Raw genomic sequence first — 27,971 nt, forward strand, 5'->3', positions numbered from 1 at the left:
TAGTGTGATCACAGTTACTCCATTTATTAGCCTTGCATTGAAAACAATAACACTTTTCTTAAATAACATTATTTTTTTTTAAGCTGGTAAGCGATTGTCGGTTTTGGGGGGAGGGGAAAGGGTAAATGCAGGCCGTCAACGGTTAATGTTTACCCAAATATCTGGAATGAAAGTTCAGAACTCAAAATAATAATAAAAATATATGCAAATATTTATATATAAATCTATATCTGTATAAAAAAGGTTGCATTTGAAAGTCTTTATGTGACAGCTTTGTTCCATGTATGCATATGGAGTATAGGTTTTCTAGGGGTTTTTTCTGGTGTTATTACAATCACTGATACAGTACAGGTTACAAACTCAGCCTGACCTGCCTTATCCCAGTTAAAAGAAATAACTTTCAGGGGAAATATATATATATATATAGAAAATGTAACAAAAAAAGCTTTGTCACTAACGTTTTTAGTAACTTTCAGGCACCAAAAAAGCGACACGGTTTGTTTCCAACTTAAAAGCACATTTCTTGTCAGTTACAAAATTACAGCTCTCTGTTTAAAATATACATTACAATTTGCACTGTGCGTCCAAACGCTCTTACATATGTACACAACAGAAACACACTTCAGTATGTAGGTTCTGTAACACGCATGGTCTCACATATGTGACAAGGTAGGCGGTGAGTGGGGCTGGGGAAATGGTCAGTCAGGGTTGGGGGCTTGCGCATGGAATCGGGGTTGCGGGGGTCAGCTCCCACATGAAGGGATCGGCACGGGGCGGGAGGCAGAGGAGTTAGCAGCCTAACGTTTGGTCCTTCAGCAGGGTTGAGGGGGCAGTGAAGTAAATCGTTTTCTCTTTTGGGGGGGTTCGGAGGGAGACCCTAATGAAAGCTGGAAGATCCCAAGAATGGTACCCACCCCATCTTGCGTCTGTCACTGAGAGAATAACAAGCAACTTGGACTAAATTGCTGGTTTAGCTTCTTTCGTTTAGGTCCCACCCATACATGGCATCGTTATGTTCTGTCCAGAGACTGGTGTCCGCAAGAGGGAAGGTGTTCTCATCATTGCCAAAGGATAGGTGTTCCCTCAGACGGTAACCGATCCGCCCAAACTCGAACTTTCAAGCCAAACTCAACAATTTGGCTGGAGGTGGAGCCCTGCTGGGTGGTCCTATTCTCCTTAGTGCTCATATTTGAAAATTAGAAGAGGCCTGCCTGACATGACATGCTCACTCATGGGCAAGTTTATCAGGTGGTACAGGAGAACTGGGACATAGCATAGCTAAGGGGAGGGGAGGGCACTGCGCATCTCAGGGGTAACAATCAGGGAGGTTTAGAAGGGGCAAAAGGGGAAGAGGAGCTGAATGTTTCTTGCACCGAGTAAGTCAATGGGTGGGAAGAGTACATACCCACAACTAGATTGGGTTGCTTTTGGCAGTCCAGGTAGGATGAGTGCTTATTAACCCACAAAGCAATCGTTTCCAGACCTCACACAGAGGCCACTAGAATAGACATTTGGATTGGTTTTGAGGCAGTATTTAAAAGGTGGACTCATGGGAGAGGAGCCCATAGTTAGACTTGAAAACAATCAGAATTTGCTGCACAGCAGTTTTTGAGTAGCGCTCACAGTAGGGTAGCCTGAATGGAAAACATACTTATTTTGTCCAGACTCAATCCTCAGTTGCACTGCAGGAAATCAGAGGGTTCCATCCCACATTTAGGATGGAACTTTGAGCGACCTGCGCTCACTAGTATAAAGATAGGTTTACTGCATTGGCACATGGTTCTTAAAGAACAATTCAGGGATTGCACCTCTTGGTCTGGTGGATCAAGTGGGGATTGGGAGTGGGGAGATGAAGCGTATGAATGTTACTTGCTGACGGGACATCTAGAGGCAGCTGGGAGTGATGTGTACAGGGAGACCTGAGTCTCATTCGAGGTTGATAGCAGCGAGCATGGCAGTGATATGCATGGGGAGGCTAGATACATCTGAAAGCATGGCAGCGATATGCATAGGGAGGCTAGAGAGATCTGAAAGCATGGCTCTGATGTGCACAGGCAGGCTAGAGACATCTGAAAGCATGGCACTGATGTGTACAGGGAGGCTAGAGACATCTGAAAGCAGGCAGTGATGTGCATAGGGAGGCTAGGGAGATCTAAAAGCATGGCACCAATGTGCACATGGAAGCTAGAGACATTTGAAAGCATGGCACTGATGTGTACAGGGAGGCTAGAGACATCTGAAAGAAGGAGGTGATGTGCATAGGGAGGCTAGAGAGATCTAAAAGCATGGCACTGATGTGCACAGGCAGGCTAGAGAGATCTAAAAGCATGGCAGTGATGTGCATAAGGAGGCTAGAGAGATCGGAATGCATGGCACCGGTATGCACAGGGAGGTTAGAGGCATCTGAAAGCATGACACCAATGTGTACAGGGAGGCTAGTGACATCTGAAAGCATGCCACCGATGTGCACAGGGAGGCTAGAGAGATCTGAAGCATGGCACCGATGTGCACAGGGAGGCTAGAGACATCTGAAAGCATGGCACTGATGTGCACAGGGAGGCTAGAGACATCTGAAAGCATGGCACCGATGTGCACAGGGAGGCGAGAGGCATTTGAAAGCATTGCACTGATGTGGAAAGGAGGACTATAGGCTCCTCTCCTCTAGAGGTGGCTAAGAGCTTGCCCCTAATATCCATAGGCATATCAGAGCCACTCTCCCAGAGATTGCTGAAAGCAGTTGACGAATGCCCAACACAGAGGTTCTTACCAGTTCTGGCCTGGCACTCCTTCAGCTGGCTTACTTAGAGAAGCAAAGAGTGAAAAGGGAGCTCGAGTGGGGAAGGGGGATTTCAGTCAATGAGGTTGTGACTCTGAGAGCACCATCCATCTCACACAGGATACAGTGCCACACCCCATGAGTGATCATATAGGGAAAATAACCTATCCTATCAAGAACCAAAACAGTTTAGCGGGCTGCCAGAGAGCTGATTCAGCACCTTAGGAAAAGGAGAGGGCAGGAGGTTGTGCAGATGAAGGACTCCTAACACAAAACATCTTTAGAAAACATCTGGCGAAATGATCCGACTGGCAATCAAAATAATACTGAATCCTAGTTTGCAGTGTATTTGAGAGCACATTTTTCCGAGGAGTATTTCCTATGGCGCTGGGGAATAGGAGCGGGCAAATGAGTAGGATGGCTCAGCAGAAAACAAAGCTGCACAACTCTGAAATTGGATCAAGCAGCAGGTTGACACTCGAATGAGGAATGGGAGAGCCTAAGTTTGTAAGATAGGTGGTGAGAATATTACGTGATGCACAAATATTACCAAATGATGAAAGGAGAGACATGGGGCAAGGAGAAGACAGTCTACACAAATGGAAATACATAGTTTTTACAAGGGATGGTGGGGGGCTCATTTCACAGTATTGTAAGCAAGAAGTGACGGAGGCTCAAGACCCATCGCCTCTGCTGTTTCAAACAAAAATGGGGACGGGCAGGAAGGGCCCAAAGAGGGCCCCAGAAAGGAATGGAGATGGGACAGAATGGGGGCACCAGAAGCAGGATCTAGTTAAAACCCTGATGTTGGCGAAAATGCATCATTGTAATAATGGAATACTACTGTTAATGCTCCCAATCCAGCTTGTCAATACTTCCTCTGCTACCACTCTCAAGCCCTAGCACCGGCATCCCTCGAAATCAACCTCGACCCCAAAAGTGGGAATCGACAGAGCAATACATTGCATTATCAATATTGACACTCTTTTTGTGGGTTGGGTTGGGGGGGCTCGATGGGGACAGAGGGGTAGTTGTAGCAAAAAAGTGACCCGGCCATTGAGGTGACATTGTAATCTTTGTCTGGTGTGCATTGTGGGAATTAGCCAGGGAGGGAATGCATGCTTGTTCTGGAAATAGGAGTCCGTGCTATTGATGCTGCCGAAGCTGTTCTACCTTTATGGTAGGGAGGAAAAGGCAGATGGTTTTTTCATCGACAAAAGTGCTTGGAATGTCATGTACTGCCCACAAAAGTTTTTTTTTAAAAAGTGTAGGGTGAGATGTGGGCATTATACTTGTAGGAGGCCAAGAGAGTCAGTCTGCATCTTACACACACACAATAAAATATCCGTTTTCTCAGGCGGCATAACACAAAAGGAAATAAATAAGGTGATTCTTTAAGAATCTCTTGGACCTAAAAATGACTTAATACAAAATGATTTCAGCAACAAAAAAAATTTCAAAAAAGGATCGGGATTGTCAAAGATGGATCCAGACTGAGTCAATCCCAAAAACTGAATAAAGTTTCAAAGAAGACAGGATCTTGCTAAGAATGTCTTGGGCCGAATAAGAGGCCATTTCATCCCCTTGGAGGACAGTTCAACAAAGCGGGTGGAGGTGAGTATGAGGCCTGCCAGTATATGATGATGATGGAGACATATGTAGAGGTCGGCGTTGCCTCCTCTTTCCCAAGTGAGTGGAGCAGTGGAAAGTGATCATACCAGAATTCCATCCGCGGTGCGCCCTTCTCTGGGCAGTGGCCGTCCTCCCTGCGACAACTCTCATGCAGCTCCCGGTCGGCACCCTGGAATCAGCGACTTTTCAGCACTTTCCCACAACAAAAACTTCCACCTTTTTTAGTTCACTTTTAAAGTTCGAGAAACAAAAACAAATATAAGAAACAGTCTTGCAGCAGAAGGTGAAAATACGAATTTTTCAATGTTTTTGCTTTTCCACTTTCATTCCTCCCCACCCCTCTGCAACACTCCTGCCCCTTCTCGTGGGAATGAGCTTTTTTTGGCTCCATGTGGTGCTTTTTATTTTATTTTCACAAAGCGAGGAGAGAGGGGGAGTTCAGGGAGTCGGAGGATTGCTCGCTGCTGCTGTTGCGCTGGTGCATAACGCCACACGTGGATCCCTCTGGGTAGGTGAACACAAACGAAGAGGTATACGAAGGGTTAACAGGGTATTGGTCGCTCGGCTGTTCACTGTGTGTATAGAAAGAACTAGAAAATGCTACCTCCGCCGCTCCGGAGCCCTGGGCCGAAATGCCAAGGTTCTGCTGGAAATGAAGGGGTATGGACGGGTAGCCAGATGGCCCAAAAGGGTCCTCCTTCCCATGAGCCACCATGCCCAAGCAGCTCACCTCAGTTGAAGGGCCAGGCTGACTCGGGTCCATGGGCTCCTCTTCATATGGGATTTTACAGCTAGGCTCGTGGGCCACCAAGACGAACTCCAAGCGTTCCTTTTCCTTTTGCAGCTCAGCTATCTCAGCCTCCAGCTCGGCCTTCTCTTCCTCCAGCAGGTCCGTTTCCTGCAAAGCAGAATGAGAAATAGACAGGCTCATTGAAATGAAGAACAGACATCTGAGACCACATCTCCCTGCCATCCACCCATCTCCCGCCTGGGATGTCTCACTCATTCTCAAATGCCACGCCCATTATCCCCTCTGTGCGCTCTGTTCACTACTATTCTTGCCAATGATGGGGGTGGCAGCGGCTGACATTCAATTATGTTATTGATAATGGAGAAACCCCACTTTTACAATAACATCAGCAGAATTAGTAACAGATTCTCGGCTGTATACGAATTGACCGAACACAATTGTCCGAATGACAATTGACTTTCTGCCCAACTGACCGAATTTAAAAGGTAAATTAGGATTATATATATATCCCGCAACCTCCCCACCCAATCCCCTTATATTATGAAAAACCCAAACCAACCCACTATATATGTATATGAAAATAATCAAACGGACAATTGTACAGAAGGTCAATTAGGACGACTGTAATTCAGACAATTGTGTCATTCGGACAATTGTTTTCGGTCAATTCGGGTAATACCAGATTCTCGGCACAGTACTGTATACGGAGTCCAAGAGAGATTGCCCTTAACACATAGGCCTTAAGACCTGTACAGGACACCATGTGTTATCTGCAGAGGGCCTCCGGATACAGCAGGATGGATACCCTTGACATTCAGTTGTACCTAGGCCTGTGGAAATTAATATTGCATCAATTCCCCTGGTGGTTGGTTTACAGCATCTTGATGTCTACAGATCAACCATGATGCGTTAAGTAAAGCCAAATGCTTTCTTAACAAGCATTATGTGAAAACAAATCATTTGAAAAGGCTGATCCCTGGCATATGTTTCAAAACAAAAATGTAAGTAACCTGGCAGCACCACTGTGTGATTTCTTTAAATATTCTTTAGAGGTCTTGTCTCTGCAGGGGCCCTACGACAATGTAAGAAGTTCAAATATAATATATTCCTAGTCATTAGGATCAGCAGAAAAGTGACAATGCATTTGGGAGCTTAACTGGTAGAAAATAGACAAATGTCTTTGAAATAACACAAAGTAAACAGGCAAAAACTAGAATGTGGATTTCATTTTATAGACACACTTGCACCTAAATAACAACCAGGGAATATCCGTTTACCCACCATGAGATCCCAGTGTCCCTGCTTTGACAGCCTTAAATGATAATCCCTACTGAAAACATAAAACTATGTGTCCAAAATCTCTGCTCTCTTCGCTACCCCATTAACAGAAATAGTTGAAAATGCAGAATATATTGATGATGTACTACAGATTGAAAACGTTCTGTATTTCTTAATTTTACTTTTCGATCATTACGTTTTCATTGTGTGCATTCTATCTTTTCAATCCAACAGTTTCTCCAGTTGCTCGCAGAGGCCATTTGCGCTCAAGCCCCAATGCATCATAAAAATCAGTTATCTGCCAGCCATTTTCTGAAGTCACTGCCACTGCCAGGATATTTCTGGAGTGGGTCCCTGCCTCTGTCATCCCTATGCAAGCCTACCCCTCCTTTGAATGACTGGTCTGCAGACTCTCTATCTCTCCTGGCCTCTCTGTAACTATGGCCAGTATCTACAGCCCGCCTGGCCAGGTCGCACTCTTCCTCTCTGAATTGGCTGACCTCTCACCTTCCCTCCTTGCCTCTACCTCTCAACTTCTCCTACATGGAGAACTCAACATCCATCTAGATGCTTCCAATCCCTCCTATGTGTTCTTCTGCAATCTCTGCAACTCTCTCACTCTCTCACTCTCTCACTCTCTCACTCTCTCACTCTCTCACTCTCTCACTCTCTCACTCTCTCACTCTCTCACTCTCCCACTCTATTCTACCCTTGGGTCCGACAAACTTTGCCGGGAAGTGCATGGATGTCCTCATCTCCTCTGACATCCCCTCTTTAACACTTTCACCACTCCTCTCTCTTGGACTGACCACTTTCTGCTCTCCTCCCACCCGACAATCTCTGCCCCCCAGGTGAAGCTTGCCCCAGCACTGCCACCAACCTTCTCGGTCATCCGGCCCATGAAACATGTGTCAGTGGAGGCCTTTGCTACTACTTGGTCTCCTCCTACTCCTGCAGCTGACTCACACTCTGCCACAGCCCTCCCTAACCTGCACCAAGTGCAACTCTAGGTATGACTCCGACCTCACCAACCTAAAATGCAAGTGTAGAGTGGCTGAGAGGAAGTGGAGGGCATCTGGCACATCCCCTGACAAACTGCCCTGCCGCTTGCTCCAAAGGCAATACAGACTATGTGTACTCTCCGGGAAGAGAGCCTACATCCAAGCCCGTGTCTTAGCGGCCTCTAACAACACTGCCAAACTCTTCAAAATCTGCAAGGAGCTGGCCAATCCTGCTGAAGTCTCCAACTCCCCTGTTCCCTCCAAGGCACTCTGCATGGCCATGGCCTCTCACTTCTCTACTAAAACCCAGGACATCCTGCCCTCCCTCTCTCCTCCTTTCTATACTCTCCCTCTCCCTCTACCTCTCCTGATCCTCCCTCGTCTGGCTACCTCTCCTCTTCCTTGCCCCTCTTTTATTGTAATCACTCCTGATGACGTTTCTAGCCAAGTCTGATCTATGATAGGGTCATCCAAGCAGGTGCTCCCCTGCTCCTCCAGAACCATCAAGGATCACATTGACACCCTTGCTCCAGTCTTGGTCGATTTCTGCAATCATTCTTTTTCCACTGGAACTTTCACCTCCCCCCTTAAGCACTCCCTTGTGCACCCCCCCCCCCTGAAGAAACTGTGCGCATTTCCTTCCTGTTTGGCAAACTACAGCCCGATCTCTATCACTCCTTTCTTGGGCAAACTCTTGGAAAAGCAGCCATCTCCCAGCTTGCTCTCCACACTGAATCTGTGGTTGCCTCCATGACCATCAGTGGAGCTTCAGAGCAGGCACAGAAAGTGCTCCCCTGAACACCTGTGAAGTCCTGCTCATTAATCTTGATGCTAGCCTTCCTTCTGCCCTCATCCTCCTTGATCTTTCCTCTGCTTTTGACACGGTCAACCATGGCATCCAGATCAATCATCTCTGTGAGAACCATGGCATCATGGATCAGTCCCTCGCCTGGTTTACTTCCTTCCTCCTGCACCGTCCCTCTCAGGTCCAACTGTGGTACTTTCTCTCCACCACCTCTTTCTCCACATGTGGTGTTACCCAGGGCTCCAACCTCTCTCCCTGGCTTTTCAACCTCTAAATGGTCCCTTTGGCCTACCTTATCTCCACCTTCTCCTCTAACTCTCAGTGTTATGCGGATGACACTCAGCTCTTCTTCAGGCTCCCCTCTGCCTCCTCTCTCTCGCTCATTCCTGTCTATCCGCGATTTAGGAATGGTGCACTTGCAACAATCTCTGCCTCAATGCCAGACAGAGATCCTCCTCATTGGGATACCTGCTCCGGCTTTCCCTCTTTCACTCTAGCCCCCCTCCAGGGCCCTCTCTCTGCAAATTCCTGTGAGGAAAAAAACCCTGGGGTCATTTTCGACTCCACTCTCTCCTTCGCCCCTCACATCAAGGACCTCTTAAAAAGTCACAATATCAGATGCATCTCCTGAGAGGTAATCTTCCTTTTTTCACTTTCCCCCAGAAGCTCAATGTCTCCAAAGCCCTGGTTCTCTCTCGAGGCTGGACTACTGCAACAGCCTCTCTTTAAACCTGCCTTCCTCTACTCTCCAGAACTAATCCAGAAAAGGGCTGCGAGACTTGTCCTTGGCCTCAAGCCCAGGGGTCGTATCTCTCCAGCCCTGAAACCTCTTTCACTGGATCCAGCTGGCTGCAAGGATCAAGTTCAAGACCTTCTGCATTGTCCACAAGGCTGTCTGGGGCCAGGACCACATTACATCCAACTCTCTCCCTAAACATCTTCCTTCCCAAGCCCTTCGCTCAGCTACCTCTAACTCTGATGGTCAAACACTTCTCTAGGCAGAGAGTTGGAGGTAGATCTCCGTCCTCTGCAGGGGCCTCCCTCTGGGATGGCCTCCCTGTCCCCCTCAAACTCGAGCAGGACCACCTCAGGTTCCGGAAGCAGCTCAAGACCTTTCTTTTCGTTTCTGCTTTTTCTCTTGCTTTTCCTTGTTGACCACCTGTCTACCGTGTGGGCTGGTTGCCTGACTACCCTCTGAACTCAATGGGCACCAGGCTTCCTCCATGACCTGCAAGCACCTGCACTGCCTCCTGGCCTCTGCGCACTTAGGGGCTGTATCTGTAACCCTACACCCCTTACACTCTTTATGCACTTCCCATAGCTGGCTCTCCTGGCTGCACTTACTCAGAGTAATTGCTGCCATGACTGCACTTCCCTTTCTCCCTCTCCGTGGCTCTTCTCTCCCCCTCCCCTGAACTTGCACGATCTGAATGACACAAGGCCTAATAAGATTGTTTGTTTCGTCATCCCTATGTCTCCCTACCGTGCCTTGTCGCATCTAGAAACACTTGTACAGGTGAGTTATAAATGACCCATCACATCACTACGTTGCTGTCAACCCTGCAAGGACGTTTCGCTCTCAGAAGTTTCACTTCTCGTGTATTGTGAACACACAGAAACAAAGTAATTGTTAGTTATGTGAGAAATTGGACAACATTGCATTTGCCAATTTTCTGAAACGTAGTGCTAAATTTCACCAATTTCAAAAATATGTAGCCAAATCAGAAAACGAAATGAGTCATTTGGAGGGGAACAGACTGCAAAAATGGGCTTTGTTGGTTTACAAATCTAAAAAAAGAAAGCCACATATTCCTATGACATTTCCAGGAACAACGGCAGCAAATTAACTTTGCATGGAGATGTTTTCAGCTTACTGAATATGCATTTCTATTTGAGTGTTCTGGTTATTGTGCTAGTAAACAGAAAAATATGTACATTTATCATTTTGATAAAGGGTTTCACAGAAAACAAAGTGAAAACTCTTTGCATGTGTGTGCAACTTGTTTTGTAAATCACTAGAAATGCAGCTTTTTGTAGAAACTTCTTACAAAAATATCTAGGCAAATACCGTTTCTTCAGAAAACAGCAGCCCAACTGCCGACACGTTTTACACTTTGTGGGTGCATTGTCAGGACTTCACTGATTTGAAACTTTCACTCCTACACATGCGTTGTTGGATAGTTCAATGTGGCGTCAATATTGGCCTCCTTGCAGATATTTTCCTGCTACCATTACTAATAAAGGGCACTTGCACTGTGTACTATTTTTTATGAACTAATACAGTATGAGAACTGGTAAAAAGACCTGTCTCCCTCGCCATTTGCAAGAAATAGTCGTGTGCTACTGTATGAAATGCATTCATACCTGGAAAAGACAACCCTAGCACTAAGAAGTATTAAAGATAGATTTAAGATGCTGAAATGGCAGATTTCATTAGGGAGATGCAAATCCAGTCCTGTTTTTTTCCCCCTTTTGCATTATGGGACTTGTAGTTCTCACTTTCCTATTACAAATCCACGGCTACTGGTCCCAGATCGCAAAGAAAAAAAACCAGGACCGGAGAAGCTGTACCCCAATGGAATAGGGAAGGTTGGCATGTGTGAACTCTTACTTTAAGGAGGCAGCACGGGTCACTGGGGACATACTTTGCTTGGCTTAGCTCTACGAATACACGGCTTTCATGAAACTGGGAAATACCTTAACATTTCAACAAATAGAGATCCGATTGCATCCACTGCATTATCGGTCTATGTATTCCAAAACCAGGAATATAGGAATGTGGAGGGCGGCTGGTTGAGGGAAGGCTTTATCCAGGGCAGGTCTCAAGTCGAGGGTACACATGAGTGGATGGAGTCCCTCCACTTTTTTCAGAGGACACCTTGATATGCTAAATTCTGGTGATGCCACATTCAATTGGTATGTTAATGAGTGCCCCCATTTTTTATTTAGGACTTATCCCCTGATCCAGGGGGTGCAAGCGATACAGGCAGAGCACAGCAGGATGGAGGGAGATGAAATTGGCTCTCGCAATTATTCAAATGCAAATGCTATACATCTTCATCCCTACCAATATCCATCCAGTTATTCAATAAAAGGGCAGAAGGTGTATTTTGAAGCTACTAGCGGTTGCAAGTTGACCTGTCCATCAACATTTGACTTTGAAGATGTATTTTTATGTAATGTGATGTGATAAAAGATACCAGCAGCACACATGTATATTTCTTTCAAATCAACAATGTGCAAACCAAGCACAACTCAAGTGCAGTGTAACTGTTTGTAAAACTGTTAGCATTTGGTGTTTTGTTTCAATAAATGTAACAATATACAGGTTAATGGTGTGCTGAGGAATACAGCACTTGGACCTGCAACATAAAGGGTTGTCGAGTGATGTGTCAATAACAGTGACATCCCCTTTTCCCTCCACCCAGCCTCCAGAACTTCAGGTCCATTTTGCCTGTCGAACACCATTAATGTTGGTGATTGACAAAAAAGTTTTGTTTCATGTCGAAAGATGAACATCGATCAAAGGGGCTTTTTCATCAGCAGGTGGAACTATTTTGTTTCATGCATTTCTTTTTGCTTTTTGCAAGGGTTTCATCTTCACAAGGGGGCTCATGTCCTGCCCCAATTAGTTTTGTGGTCTTCGTTCCTGGTATTTTGATACGAGAGACCCCTTAGATTCATGTGTACAATTATGTGTTCTAAGGCCACTCGGATATCTGCTGGCTTTATTTTCCTGTCTACAGACCTTTGCCAGTGGTGTATCCGCATTTGTTTTAAAAGGGCCTACCGTGTCGTTACCAACCATTGAGGCAGGGACTTCATTTTTGTGTCGCCAGGGGTCGCAACTGCGACCTCTGTGGGCCACAGTTGCAACCATTGTGGACTCACTTGCCACTCCAACTTTAAAAAAACATGGGTGTACCTGGTGTAGCGGGCCCTCCCGTGCATTAGGGGGGCCACCACACCAGGTCTGGTGGGTCCCCGGCCCAGTCCTCAACCATTAGGTTGAAGGCTGCCCCGGTGAGGCACTCAGTAGGGGTTGGAGCCGACAGTGACATGTGGCACATGTCACATGCCACGTTCAGCTCCAACCCCTCCTCCCTCGGCTTCCTTACAGCTCACATACAGGAACCAGGAAGCTCTTGTAGCTTCCTGGTTCCTGTTTGTGAGCAGCATGAAGGAGCCAAGGGGGCCTGGAAGGATGGACCAGAGCTGCAAGAAAAAGGTAAGAAGGCTTTTTCTTTAGTAATATGATGTGTGTTTGCATATATGAAGTGTGTGTCAGATGTATGTATGTGAATGGTGGAAAAATGCAATGAGTGGATGTAAGAGAAAGTGTGAGTCACTGGTGGGTGAATGAGAAGTGATGTGATGTGTGTTTTTGAATGTTCTGGGTGGGTGGATGTGTGCCTGTGTAGAGAATGTAACGGGTGGATGCAAGAGAAGGTGTGAGTGACTGGTGGGTGAAGGAGCATCCATGTGGCAGTGTGTGTTTGAATGTTCTAGGTGGGGTCTGGGGTGTGCCTGTGTGGTGAATCCAGTGTGAGTGAGTGTGAGAGGATTTGTATGGGTGAGTGACTGGTGGGTGAAGGGGGATGCATGTGTGTGTAAGGCCATGGGAAATTGGGGATCACTGGAGCATTTTTGCCGCATCCTTTATTGACTTTGCATGTTTTACTGTTATTTATGGGAAAAGGCAAGCTCATGTGTGCCATCCCTTGGCTAGACTGGCATTTTGGTGCAGTCAGTCAGTCTAGCCATTTCTTACTGTGACATGACATTTATTACTCGCCATATTTAAAAAAGCAAGCATGATAAGAAGTGTTACCTCGCTAGACTGATGTTTTGGTGTAGCAGCCTGCATATTCTTCTCGGTGGCATGACTTTTTTTATTAACTGATCATCTGTGAGGAATCAAACAAGATAAGTGTTCTTATGTGTCACGACTGCCTTACATTTGAACCAGTTTGGACAGGTTTTCCAACTGTGACATACCACTTTTAATGGCCATACCAACAGGAGCATGTACTTACATAAGAGTACTGACATATATTGGCAGGGCAAGTTTTGTGACCAGTACAAGTAATACTATAGAAAAATGTCTTAAAGTGAACATAAGTACGGTCTTATATGGGAATACTAGCATATGTTGGTGGAGCCTGCATGGAAATGTATGGGCACAGCCAGCATACAAATGTTTTCTATACTGGCATATATTGCAGGGACCAGCATGGAAATGCATTGGGAAATGCCCTGTGCACTTTTGGTGACTTGCATCTATTGTACTTTTTTTCATGATTTACCCTACACCCTACAAAACCGATTGTTCGCCTTTTTGCCCAAATTTTCCCAGAAAGTGTGCTGAGTAATGCACCATTTTAACCCATTATTCAAAAAACTTACTCTGGGGAGGGAGAAGAATCCTCCCTCCCCCAACCCATTTTCGTTAGTTCGGGCTCCCTCCCTATGCTCAGTCGCGATCACATAATTGTGGCAAATATTTACACCCTCCAAAAAAACAACTCACCTGCTATCACTGGTGTCTGGTATATTTGTGGATCAGGCACCATCCCCTTCTCTCTATGTTACGTTAAAGATGTAAGCTTTGATTGAAAAATATTTACTTCTTTCACTTGTAGTAGTGCATGCCCCTGCAGCATCATAATCATTATGGACATTGTGCGGGTGTGGCGTGCCCTGTGCTCTGTTAAGGATCTAGGGGAGCTGCCAAATTTTGTACTACGCCATTGGGCACCACTCGGTCTGACAAAGTGGTAGAGTGCAGTGAGTGCCTTGAAGTCTGCCAGTGAGTCCGTGGGTGAGAAGCAACTTGTGGGTGATTTCAATTTTAAATAACTGTGTGATATTTGTGTGTGCATCAATGATATTACATTAAATGGTGTTTTGTTTAAAAAGTCCTCTGGCACCCAGTATTACGCTTAGATAATAAAAACTATTGGGGGGTGTCTTGGGTATACGAAAGAACCTTTCCCAGGTATTATACTCCAGCAAAGATAACATTATCAGGTGCACTCCCCTCTGTGCACGAAGACCAGTCTAATAGGTTTCTTCTATCATAGTGTCGTAGTGGTAGCTGAATCATATAAACATTTACAACTAGGGAATTTTGTTGATACCAAATCCTGGTCAATTATGTTATTTTCAGGCCTTGCTCATGCAGCATTTTCCTCCTGGTTAAACAGCAGCGCACACCTCCCCAAGTCAGTGCTTTTTTGGCTTGTTTAACACAGCAATGCCACAGAACACATACTTCTGTGTCCATTGATCTACAGATGTTTCATACACTAGCTGTAGCCTGTGTTACAGATTTTAGTGACCCTTTTAGAAATAATGCATTATGTATTTTTTACATTTAGACCTCACGTCGAATCTGGAAAATGGCATTCCCCAAATGTGTAATCGTGGACAAATCATGCCTCCTCCTGTGCCTCGGTTATTATATCTGGCTGAAATGAGAGCACCTGGAAACACGGGTACTAGATGCATCTAAAAAATCTGAAGGTCGTTTGCCATCACTTCCTGTGATGTCATTGTAAATTTATAACGCACGTTAATACCCAGAGGTTTCTAAGCGCAGACGTGGGAATCGAACCTGTGTTGCTCCGCATCTTTTTGTTTCCAAGACAAGCACGTTGCCTCTGAGCTATCCTCTTGGTCCACTTGGAGGCGGGGTCAAATTACATCACTTCCTGTGATGTCATCAAGGGATCAAGGATTGTGTGATGTCACTTCCACTACCCCTGGCATTTTGGTGAAATGACGTCCGTGCATTGAGGGTTCACACACTGCCACACACAAGTGTGTCTACATACATGAATGCTACTGGCACCAGACAAGGATTCACATGATATATGATATGATAAGTTATTTATAATGCGCTTAATACCCAGAGGTTTCTAAGCGCAGACCCACGGTATCGAACCTGTGTTACTCCATGTCGTCTTGTTTCCAAGACGAGCACGTTACCGTTGAGCTATCCTCCCGAGACATGCTTCCATACACCACCATACATACATACATAGATGCCAAGATTATCCATTCATTTCTAGAGATCCTAGTCCAGTCCTCGTAATCGTGGATTTCCTCATTCTAAATACAAGACTAAAAGTCCCAGAATGCAAAATTAGGATTAAAACTGAACTGGTGTCTCCCGAATGGAATGGAACATGTTGGCATGTATTGCCATACACCATGTGACACTTTAACAAGCACAAAAGCTCTCTGTGCCAGTGCGTTATCACACACTTCCATGCTCCTGTCAGCAAGCCACCTTAGGCTTCTAAATGTCAATTTACCGCACAGGTGCCAACGCTGTAAAGCAAATAGGAATGGTTGGGCCAGGCTAATCTGCCAATAAACCATATGACTGGTAGAGAAATCATAGACTCACCGTTTGCAGCCGATCTGTCAGCTCTTTCCGTCTGTTTCGGCATTTAGCGGCTGCCATCTTGTTCCTCTCCCGACGAACCCTTCTCTTTTCTTCTTCCTCTGGTGTCAGCTATGAGAAAGCAGATGCTTAGTTAGTAAGAGATGTGGTGTCTGCATTTGTTAAGAACGAGCATGTGTTTGTGGTATTGATAAGGAATTTAGCAGAACTTGAATCTTTTCTGTTAAATGCTCAGGACTGCCATTGCCCCTATTGTTGGATCGCTTTGCTTAATACATCCTCTCCAGACCTTTTACACTATACTAGATCCAATTCAGACACTCACTTACTAGGGTTAGAGCTCAGATCCTAGTGGAGTCGCATTTAGGTGAATTTTCACAGATCTAAAGGATGGAAGCTGGATATGTTTCAGCCATTCCATAGGGCGACCTTCAAACCCTGCTCATATGTTGCTTAGGGACCATAACTATGGGGGAAAGCGGGCCGCAGAAGTGACACTCATGATCACTCAGGAGGGGGAGGAAAGAACCACTCTTACCATAACCCCTGTCAGAGGCAGCAGAGGTAACTCAGACTTTCCAAGGGGAGGGTTGATAATCGCCCTTACGTAAAGGCCTGCTGATGGAAGCTGAAGAGTTCCAATGGGGGAAAGGCAAGCACGTTTCTCTCAGCAACACCTGCAGGTGGGAATTCAAGCAACTCGGAGCAGTTGGTGATTCGGGGGTCAAGAGGGAAAGTATTACAACTTCTCCGGGTGGGAGCTGGAGCTCTGAGGGGATCAGACATGCACTGCTGTTATAGCAGGTGCTGCTGGTTGTGGCAGTAGCAACTCTAAAATAATGGTCTAAAAATCCCAGGGTGTCAACTGGTCCATGCCATTAGGTGCATCTTTATCTAGAGCTAGCTTTTTACCCAACACGGTTTTGCATCATGAGACTTGTAGGTAAAACGACATGCCCCAACATGCAATCCGCCGCGAGATAAAAGGTTGGGCTAGATAAGGCGTTCCAGATGACAGTGGGCCAGGTGGCAACTCTCACAATACTCCTCGTCAAGAGTTATTGTGTACCACCTAAGTTAACACTGAGTTAGAACATTGGCATTTCTGTTGAGACAATTAGTGGCAGAGGGTTTGAATGGCTGATGTGTCTTCTGTCCTCACATTACAAGGTTTCTCCTGTGTCCTGTTTTAAACAGAACAATTGACCGTCATCTATTGGAATGTTGTAAAAGCAATAATGCCAACACCCTTCACTCAGGCCTATTAACCAGGGCCAAAATCCATCACCACGTGGCAATGTCATCATAATGTGGTATATTGCATCCATCATTGAGTTGAAGGCATTCTTGCACATCTGCTGGCTGTGGCAGGTAGTGCTTCTAAAGTAACCCCACAAACCCCACTTCTTTCATTATTAACACGCCTGGGAAGCCAGGGACTCGTGCTGTCTTCATAATGATGGTGTGCCAAGGGGTCTGGATGCATAAGGAAAAAAAGGTCTCAGTTTCTCTTTGAAACTAAGGTTTACTTGAAGAAGGATGACGTTTAGGATTCAGCATCAATTAGGAAACTACTTTGCTGGGCACTCTTTGTGAATAAAATCCTTGCTAATACATTTTGGAAGTGGGGCTTGACAGGGATGCTCCACTTACTGCTTCTTCGCGCTGCCGCTTGGTCCGGGTCCGAGTGGGCCTTGATGGTGTGGAGGTCTCTGCAGAGGCAGTTTCTGCAGAGCCAGTGTAAGTGCTCATCCCCGGGGTGGAATAGCTGGTCCCTGGGAGGTCATAGATGTCAATAGGAGCTTGCGGTTGAGACATTGGTGGCCCCTGAGACTGCGCCATGGAAGAGATCAGCGTTGGTTGCACCAGCCACTGCAGGTCCTGGCTGGTGGTGATAGCCGTCACCGTGGGGACAAAGGAACCTGGCATTTCACCAAGGCCAGAGCACTCCTGAAATTGACAAATGCAGTATTTGTAAAAAAAAATGTTTAAAAACTTCCCTCATGCATCATCAAGTTTCAAAGAATAATAGCTTGTTTTATATACACATTACCACAGATTTCACCAATTGGAGAACTTTAACTGCCAGGTGTTACCATATCCCACCTCAAACGTGCACAATAGCCCATCATAGAGGGAGCATTACAGTGGATTCTGGAATAATAGGTATTGGGAAAAGCAGGAAGAGGGACAGTGACGCCGCAGATTCTATGCAAATAGATCTGTTTTCCACTGACCCCTTCTGGCTGCAGCGGAAAGGCCACCGGCGACACAGAACTCTGCCACCCTTGATCACAATTTCACTTTGACGGCGATACGGCATGCAGAACCCATCCAATCTGGTCATAAACTGTACACTTGTCATCTTGCAATTATAAAAAGAGCTCAAATTGAATGTATGATGTAGAATTCCTGGAGGTTTAACTGTGAAACAGGGGTGCACCTAGGACAATATATTTTTTTGGGGGTGGGCTAACCCTTCAAATGCTGGGAGAGGCAACAACTTGAGGGAGGAGCAAACATACTTGTGTGGGGCATCCAACTTCCTAACGCATTCTAATGAGACGATTTTGGTGATGATTCAATGGTGCAACTCTCGCCTTCTTGTCTGAAACCACACACTTAAGGACTGATGCGAGAATGAGCTGTTCTCTGCCCCCCCTCAACCCTTCTGATCACTCCCCTGGCATGCAAGTACTAACCCCACATCACGATTTCGAATGCCTAAAAATGTATACATATGAATGCAGGTGCCAATAAGTAAATGCTTTACGTTAGTATTTGTAGGGCCTTTGTTAACAGCGAAGCCCAGGTGCCGTTTAACATCGGTGTCCTGCTATGCCCGGTCACGGCTCTGTAGGCCAGCTAGTGGTCGTCAACATAGCCCAAAATGTCAGGGGGTTTCGGGGCTAGAGCCCGATCTGCCCAATGGCGTTGTTCCACCGCTGTGACCATGGGCGTAATTTTAGGGGGGGGAGAAGGTTGTTTGTCCCCCCCAACTTTCATTGCACACCATTTTGTCCGCATTCATTTGGCCGGGCCACCTTTTCTTCGGATGCCATGTCCCCCCCAACATTTTCAGCAAAGTTACTCCACTGGCTGTGAAACTACCTTGATACTGGCCGGACACCCAAATATCTTCCAAAATAATACGGTTTATTTCAAGAAGCCCACCTGAGATCTACTACGATGTACTAATTATGCTTCAAAGAGGGGTAGAGGGTCCTCAACCCCACTATCCACCCTCAGCAGTCGTGATGAGTGGGACAAAGAGGTTAATTTGGGGATGACAACAACCAGACGTTCGCTTTTGCTTGGCACTACATTAGCCAAGTTAAATGAAGGAGGTACACAAAATGAAAAAAGCATAATTATATAGGTGCATGCTTTCTCGTTATCTTTATATACTATACCCCATTCTCCCACACCATCATCAGTGGTGACAGGCCTCAGGGCCGATTAGATAAACCTCTGATCAGTCGTGAGCTTAGAAAGAGTGCTGAGGAGATGTGAACTTAAGGCCAAATGTAGGAGTGTATTATTTACAGTCCTGAGTTGGAACCTACAAGAATGGGTCAGTGAAAGAATGACAGGTAAGGCCCCACCCCGGGGATTCCAAATCAATAACGTTGCCCACATTGTCAAGGACTGGAGTTGGAAAAGTTCTCTGGCTAGAATATTTAGGGGGAAAAGTCTAACATATCACCGGCGTTATTCATTTACTATGCCCCTCCTTCTTGGTGCAAAGGCCTGGTTATTTACCACATCTCCTCATTCTCCAGAAACATGGACAATTGCTAGACTGTACATGGGCATTGCATGGCTGTGCATGCCACGCGTGTGAACCCAGAAAGTGTACATCTGGCTCCCAGGGCAGAAGCAGCCCCTGTAAAGGATGGGTGCTCTGAACCCTCTGCCATATGTAACCCCATTCCCCCACCCAACAATTCGTCTCTTGCTCATCGGGTCTCCTTCCATGTCTGTGAATGACATGTTTATGACTGGGAGGAAGGGCATTTGGACAGAACAAATGGTCACCAGAGCACATCTTACCAACAGAAACTTCTGCACATTAAATACGGGATTGATTGTTGCATGATACAGAAAAAAGCCAAGTGCCCAATATCATACAGAGAACAAATAACTTAGCTAGACAAATTCGAATGTGCGAGAATGTGTGCCTGGTGTACAGCAACAGAGTGTAAGATTGCACAGCTTGTGGTGTGCAGGGTTGTGCTAGAGTGGGCAGTGGAGCACGCTTTCAAAGCAGATACTGTGCTTACTCTGCTCAGTGAAGAGGGTAGCCCTGTGCGGACTCTGTTTACAATGCCCAGTGTAGCCAGGAGCTGGTTTGACTCACCTCGTTCAGTCACAGTGCAGTAACAATGTGCACTCTCACATGGACTCTTGTTACATTGTGCATTCCTGCACGGTCTCTCACCCCTGCTCTGGTCATGGCCTACAGAGTGCAGGCCTGTGTTGACCTTGCTCACGGTGTGCAGTGTAGTTCCAAGCCCCTTTGTCCACCCTGTGCTAATAATAGAAGCACTGGGTTATATTTGAGTTGCTGCTTGTGTGTTGGGGTCATATCCTTAGATGCATTTTTCCAGCACATGAATTAGGTGTCAACGAACCCTCCACGGAGGAGGTCACTCGTGGCATAATACAGCCAACAGCACATCAGACACAAAGACATGCACTCATAAAGGTAAGGTTGGAAAACCAAACAACAGACATTAAAAGAATGTACACTCTGGTTTTACTGAAAGATGACCCAGAGGTGGATATGAGGTATATCAATGCCGTCACTGGCATTGAGCTACACGCCTGGAGGGGAAACATAGGCTTTACCCAGGACAGACCTTGTCCCTACACTATTACACAGAATACACAGAATACGTAGACAGGATAGTAGCAGTACCTCAGCAGGCATTGTGCCTTGTTGTCAGGTCCGGAGATAATTTCTCTCCAGCTTTTTGCTCCCAACCACTGAAGGTGGGACTGAACGACTACAGGTGTGACACCCTTCGGACCCAGTAGCTGATCTAAGAAACTACTGATGATTCGATCACTGAGGAAATCTATAGTGGTGGTACAGGCTATCCACGCCTACCCTGAAGAACAGTAGTGAAGCAGGATGATGCTGTTAGTATTTCTTCAAAACAGCATGCCTTCGGCCAAGGGTGGCCCAGCAGTTGTAACTCCTCTCTGGGTACCCCCAAGTCTACACATGACATGGCCTTTCTCTATGAACACTGGAAGAAGCAGGACAAGCACTGTGTGAAGCGGTAGGGAACATTAATGTTGTTCTCAAGTAACCACCACTGGCACTTGAGAACCAAACTTCTGCCTTGACCGGTATTTGCAGTGAGAACCAAACTCTTCTTATTAAATGCTATTTGTGGTACTGATGGTTGCTCTTTTGCTGAGGATCGTATTGTTAACAAGGTGTTTATCTCTATCTCTTAAGTACCTGATGAAAGCCACACATATTCTAAAAGCAATGGATGGTAAAGAATCTAGCCACACACTTTACTTAGTCCACCGAGGTGAATGTAGAACAGGAACACTTCCGATTTGATTCTAACGCTGTAGGACTCAAAGAGCAGGTGTTTATATTTGTGAGTGGTCTTGCAGCATATTCTTATTCAGGTGGGTTCACGAGATGAAATGTTGTACGACTAATTCACAATGACGTTTTTCACAAATATGGGGTTTGTTGCGTCTCTCAGCGCTTACCACTCCATTAGACTGCAAAAACTAGACTGTCGCTGCATGGAGTGATCTAAGGTATCCCCTTACCTCATTTCATTGAGACAAAACATAGTATATAACTCCTTCTTAGCGCCTGTCTCACTAGGCTATAACCATTGACTGGACTCCAATTTTAGTACATCACATTGCACTTTATTTATGTTTGTTGTCCTATGTCGACACATGGTTCAACCATTTGGTCCTCTTCATGACAGGGCTACTTCTTAAAACTCGCATTTAGTTCTTGGACCCATATTAGGGCTCTGTCCATTGGATCACGATTCCATAATGTCCAAATACATCAAATCGTTTTTAACTCCTTAGTGCACTCCCTTGTTATGGAAGGGCAGCATAACACTGGCGTCATGCGTGTTCAGTCTCAATGAAGGCTACTATAACAGGGAGAGCAAGATTGTGGCTAAGTGAAGATCCGGAATTAAAAGAAGATAATATAATTGCAGGAAGCATTAAGACAGCACAGCGAGATGTGAAAACCCCACATTCATTGCACAGGCGTACCTATTTGTTTAAGAAAAAAACAGATTGCTAAGAAAGCAGTGCTGGTGATGCAAATGATTTTAGACATGTTTTTTTTAAAATCTAAAATCAGGGAGAAGTCCACCTTATTAGTTTTCTTTGGCAGACTATTAGACAGATTTGGACCTCAAACTGCTGCAAAGTTTTTCTTCTTCAGGAAGTTAAAACTAAATCTGAGCACCACTGCTAACCGTTTCTTTTTTGAGTTCAGCTCTTCATTCCGACAATGTTACAGAACTTTGAAGTTCTGGGAAATGGGACCTCCTGCTGCATCAAAGTAAGCCCCTCAAAGTGACTTATATCCGACTGGACGCCAATGGAGCTCCATCACATTGACCAGCAGTCAAACCCTGCATTCCAAAGTCAGCATACTTTATTGAGGAGAGAATTCCTAATGCATAGCTCCCAACCTTTTTTGTCACCAAGGCGGGTGAAAACACCCGATTTTCTTTTTGGCGGGTGAGAGGCCCATTGAAGTGAATGGGCGTATGAGGGACTTGGCGGGTGTTTCATCTGCTTTGAAGGCGGGTGGCACCCACCAAAAGCGGGTGAGTTGAGAGCTATACCTAATGCAAAGAACCAAAAGTTGCAGGTAATCAAAAACAACGAACAAACCATTTTGTAAAGAAGATATTAAAAACACATCCATGGATATGTAAGCAGTCACTAGACACCAAACCTGCAGTAAAACCTAAAAGATTCCTAAAAGGAGTTTCAGGTAGGTCACCCAGTTTGGAATTAATGTGTTTACCCGCCAAGCCTCATACCCGTCCATTCATTTCAATTGCACTTATCAGCAGGTTATTCTGATACATAAAATGGTCTCCAAATGGGACAGTAAAGGCCTTCTGACACCCATAAAACTGCTGCCTCTTCAACGCATATTGTGTACAGTTTTTCTACGGGATGATCCCATCTTGGGAGGATAGCTCAGCATACATGCCAACCCTCCCGATTTAGGCGGGAGACTCCCGACTTTTCAGTGAGAAATATTGCTTTTTCTCACGTTCTCCCACCTAAGATAATTCCAGCACCAATACATTCCTATGGGAAAAACTACGTCTCCCTATTTTCTCTCTCAAAACTCCCTCTTACGTGCATCTGAATGTTGGCATGTATGGCTCAGGGGCAACCAGTTTGTCTTAGAAGCAAGATGACGCAGATCAACACAGGATCGTTCCCAGGTCCGAGATTAGAAAACTCTGGGTATTAAGTGCGTTATAAATAAGCAATTATAATAACTACAGCCAAGTGAAATTTGAAGGTGGTGATGGTTTGCTGGAATGGTGGTCATAATGATCCCTAGAAGGTAAGGAGTTTGGTCTTCAGTTGCAAAGTCAAGAGGCGTGTTGTCTCATCATCCTGCGGTTTCAATTGACATTATCAGAGTTACTTAGCGGTAATTATTTGCATTGTAAAGAACAGTATATAGCCAGCACTTGTTAAATTGGCTAATTAACTTTAATTCTAAAATGCATGGAAATTCTCGACGTAAAGTATGTGTTGGGGCGAACACCTGCGCTTTAAATTTGGCGGTTTGTCCTTTTTTGGGAAACGTGTAACCAGCGGTGGACACATGTGAAATGAGTATAATTATTTAAGAGAGGCTATAAAAATCTTCCTATTTCGGAATGTCACGTGATTCCTCGTCTAACCCTGGCTCTTCAGTGAAGTGACATCACTGCCCCGCCTCTCCAAGGCTCGGTTGTCTCCGTAGCAATAGGCACCACATTCCAAAATAAAACGCGCCACGTCACGGCGCACCGGAGTGGTGGGGAGGAGGCGTGCGTGCCCGGCGTCACCCGGAGCCTTCCAGCACGTCAGATGATACGCACGGCTCCCACGTCCAGCGCCGTCTCACGAGCGGCAAAACATGAATAATGCCGGTAGTGTCAGGTCCTGCTGCGGGGGAACTGTGAATCGATGCCGATCCGTCCATTTTTCGCGTTGCGCAGAGCCACGGTGGGAACTTTGCTAAATAACCCGCTTGAATGCAGTTTCTTTACCTGCTGCATCCTAAACATGTTCTTGTTCAGGGAATGTAAGATGGCAGCAAAATACCTCGCCCCGCAAAAACAACCAAATCGGATTCGTCTGAAGTTGCTTTTTGCATGAAATATACCTTTTAATAGTAGTGCATACCTCATTATTGGGAAGGGATTGATTAAGTGTTGGGAGGGCATGGGTTTGCTGGGAGAGGGCACATGAGTTGTGTGGCATTGACAGCAACCATCTGAGGGCGAGGGGTATTTTACTGATTAGTATTTTTCCAAGCACACATCTTTTTGTACTTTTAAGTACAAAGATAAAATAAATACAGTTGACCCATTGAGAATGATGGAAACAGCTAGCTAATGGACTCTTCGGAAAAGTACATATCGTGCAATACAAAGGTCCTTCTTTTTCAACAGCCTCGCTAGATTAAACTGGACGCAGTTGTATGCAGTGTTTTGCATTAACGCCCAGACGAGCAGCTCTAATGTACGTTTTTTTTAAACTGGCGTTCTCAAATGCACAAGAAAAATATTGAAGTGTAATATTATTGCCATGCAAAATGACCTCGTTTGTATTTTTACTAGCTTACTACTAGTGCATACTTTTTTTTTCCTGGCATATTATTGAAGTTTCTTAGCGGTGTTATCAACTGGTTGCTCTAGACTGGGTGCGAACTCCTTGACAACATGAAAGCTGTGGGTGATGTCAGAATGTAACCTTGCAAATGGAGAAATGGAAGCCCACAGAGGTCCCATTTATTGGTTAATTTCCCATATATAAATGGGAGGTTAAGCAATGGGGACTGTAACTACTCCCTTACGAGCCTGGGTACTTTGATAACTTTCACAGGGTGTTTGTACAAAAGGAAATATGCATTCCCAACAACTTGTGCAGGCTATCATTCACTAAGCAGTAGTGGGTGTACCAAACAATGACCCGCACTATAACAACCCCCCCCCCCCAATCACCTAGTAGTTTGACTAGTTCTTGCCTCGCTGATAAACATGCACAGGGAAATCGCCACTTAAAATCGGACCACATGTACTCAAGGCTACACTCCAATTATCATGTGGACTAGAAAGATGCAGGCGTGTATGTTTATATTGGGTGGGCTATTTTCAAACTCAAAATTGCAGTCTTAAGGAAGACTCGACTAGTACAATGCAGTCTATAAACATTGACAGTACAAGCGTCTTAAGCAGTGGTGCAACGGCCATTGAGCGGTCTGGGGTTTAGCCTCCTCCCTGAAGTTTGGGCTATATTGACCCTGGCTGGCCTACTGAGCTGTGGCCGAAAAGACACTGACGTTAAATGGTTCCTTTGTCTGCACAGTTAATATGGGCTTGACAGTTACTAATGTAAAATGTTGGTTAGCACCTAAATTTTTAGGCAGTTGAAATCTTGATGGGGTGTTTAGTACTTGCATGCCAGGGGAGTTATTGGAAGGATAGATGGTGGCAGGAGACCGCTCATTCTGGTGCAATTTGGTTGTTACAAGTAGAGCTTGTAATGCTGAAACTACCAGAACAGTCTAATTGGAATATGCAGAGGTTAGATGCCCCAATACTAGTAAGTTTGTTCTCCCACCTCCCCCACCCCCCGGTCCGATGATGTTGGTGCCTCTTCCAACAATTGAAGGGTTAAACCCCTCAACTGCCTGACATTTTAGTCTAGGTACATCGCTGGTCTTGAGCCAGACATGCCAAGTGTGCGCTGAATCCTAAGGCCAATGATCTAACGCTTCTGAAAGTGGCATGTGTATTTGCCCTATAGAGCCCCAGTGTTGCTGCCTCTGTGGCAGGAGAAGATGGTATCTCATTACCACCCAGAAACTACATACACATAAGGCGCAATGAGTAGAAGTGAATACATTGCTTTGTATTGTTTTGGTCCCGACAGTTCAAAAGCTTCAGGCTATCCCATAGGTAGTGTTGAGTGCACCTGTGCTAATTCTTTATTTTAGCATTTATGCTAACTATGGGGGTGTCCAATCAGTATCACGGCTGCTTCTTTCTAACACACTAGATCTAAAAGCACATCTGTATCCGTACCGGCATATAGTGTCGTCATCGCTTACCTGTGACGCAAGTGTGGTGGTGGGGCTTCCGAACGAGTCCACAGAAGACAGGTACTGGGACTCTGCGGAGGGAGACGAGCTGCAGCGGGATGCCGAGTCGTAGTCCCCAGGGAAGCCTTGATACATGTCCCCAGGCAGTGGGGGGCGACGGCGGGGACGCCTGCCGGAAGCCAATGCTGAAGCGGTCTCAGGGGTGTACCCCTGAGTGTCTTAGGGGGGAAGTGGTGCAGAAACTAGCACACCTGGCGGTCAAGAGTTTTTCTTCAGTTCCTTGGGGGGTGCATTTGCCCCAGAGGTCAAGAGTCGCACCAAAGAGAGTCCTTGTATGGTCCAGGATGTAGTAGTGAACCTCCTTTGTGGGGGCGAAAACGAATACAACTGGTTTCCAAAAACAGTTTGAAGCTTCTTTGCACAGATTACCTATTTGAGAGCCCTCGGCCGGCCAGCCAGCAGTCAAACTTGTTTTTTTTTTTTAAAATGTGCTTCTGCAAGAACAATTCTTAAAGACCCAACATTTCATGGGAATGGCTTCAGAGGTGGGCAGACTCAAAGGCACCGGCTGATTATTGGGTCGGTGACAAGTTTCTTCAGAATTCTGTTCGGTCTGGGGCCCCTTGTCTCTGAGCGGGGCTGTCTTTCTGTTAGCAACACCCCCTTTTCTTTTCAGTTATCTTCTGTACCTGCTCTGCGAGGAACACGTTTGTATAACTACTTAATGCAGCACCCTCCAAATTACCAGTATTCCTTCTGGTGTGTGGCTGAGGAAGTCAATAAATCCACTTTGAATTGTATCACTCGGAACACGTGCGCAGCCCATTCAACAGGTAATCGTGGCGGCGGCACCCTGCTCTGCCAAAAGGTGCCAGTCTCTGCAGTGTTCACATGTATTGTGTCTTAATCCAGTCCGGTTGAATAAAAGCAGTTCCTCTTGATGTCCAAGGATTCCCGGATAGCCAAATGTGTAGAGCAGTCGCTCGTCAAAGTACCTTTCCCATATAGTCCTTCAAGTGTAGGTTGTACAAGCTGAGAACAGTCACCACCAAAAGTCACTATTCATCCCAGAAGTCGTCCTTGGTAGAAAACGTTAAACCGAGGTCGATCGGGATCTTCGGAAGCCGACGGATCACAAAAAGAAGTGGCAGCTTGAAAAAGGACTGCAGATTCCAGCTGGGGACTCCCCGGCGTCTCTCTATAATAGTATTCGGTAGCGACTGTCAATGCGCATGCGCTTCGCCGCGGCTCTGCAGATCTTATGAATGAAACTTGTTCTCGCGGTTGAGCTTATATGCACTGCCATGGCTACGCCTCTCGTGACGTCAACCGTTTTCCCTTTCAGACTCTCAGACCATGGCGGAACTCCAGTTTTCGGGGTTGTAGAGACAAGGACGGCGTATCCGACCGCCAAATGTCAACACCCATGTCCTCCTGTCTCAAGCAGCTTTTTTATAGGGGTCAAAACTGACCGCCTAGCGCTTCTAGGGGCATCGGGCGAGCAGTGGGCGTGTTCGAGTCGGGATCCCCGGCCCTGCCCACCACTGGAGTTCCTGTGACGCAGATAGCCATATATGGTGCAGTCTCTGCTGTGTATTTGTTTGGTAACCTAGCAAGACGTCAAAGGGAATCCCTCTCAGGCCTGGCTCAGAGGAGCCTGCATTATTAATAGCAGCAGCTCTTACTACCAGCCGACTGGGGAGGGGGGAAGGAGGGAGCCTCTGCAGACACGGCGCGAGGAATACTCGCAAAGAATGGAACACACGCGGGTCAACTATATTAACAAACGCCACAAGAACACAGTCGCGCACACAGTATTCATGCAGTAAAAAAGGAAAAAGGTCCAGATAACCAGGGCGCCTACTGCCTGCATAAATAACGCACACACTGCAAAATAGAAAAGCACTGTAAGTGGGGGTGCGCACATCCAGAAAACACACACAGTTCGATGAGTACTCGCAGA

At 45.9% G+C, this 27,971-nt stretch overlaps 1 protein-coding gene across 2 annotated transcripts; it reads right to left on the reverse strand.

The window, feature by feature from the left end:
• Positions 1-27,283, reverse strand: FOSB (FosB proto-oncogene, AP-1 transcription factor subunit). Of its 2 annotated transcripts, XM_069644693.1 has the most exons (5): positions 26,018-27,282; positions 17,308-17,604; positions 15,658-15,765; positions 5,139-5,306; positions 1-4,637 (listed from the first exon to the last, which is right to left on the reverse strand). In XM_069644693.1, the coding sequence occupies exons 1-5, from the start codon at positions 26,141-26,143 to the stop codon at positions 4,635-4,637; spliced, it is 702 nt and encodes a 233-aa protein (XP_069500794.1). In that variant the 5' UTR covers positions 26,144-27,282; the 3' UTR covers positions 1-4,634. The 2 variants fall into 2 exon arrangements, with proteins under 2 accessions (XP_069500794.1, XP_069500793.1); XM_069644692.1 differs by having other exon boundaries at positions 1-5,306; positions 26,018-27,283.
• Positions 27,284-27,971: the final 688 nt, after the last annotated feature.

The sequence above is a fragment of the Ambystoma mexicanum genome, chromosome 2p (assembly GCF_040938575.1).
Source record: "Ambystoma mexicanum isolate Mex_15411 chromosome 2p, UKY_AmexF1_1, whole genome shotgun sequence".
In the NCBI taxonomy this organism is placed as follows: Eukaryota; Metazoa; Chordata; class Amphibia; order Caudata; family Ambystomatidae; genus Ambystoma; species Ambystoma mexicanum.

Coding starts and splice junctions, on each gene's coding strand:
- FOSB (XM_069644692.1), bottom strand. CDS start 26,143: ATGTATCAAGGCTTCCCTGGGGACTACGACTCGGCATCCCGCTGCAGC. Junction 17,605..26,017: donor CCACCACACTTGCGTCACAG/GTAAGCGATGAC, acceptor TGTCAATTTCAG/GAGTGCTCTGGCCTTGGTGA. Junction 15,766..17,307: donor AGCGGCAGCGCGAAGAAGCA/GTAAGTGGAGCA, acceptor GCTTTCTCATAG/CTGACACCAGAGGAAGAAGA.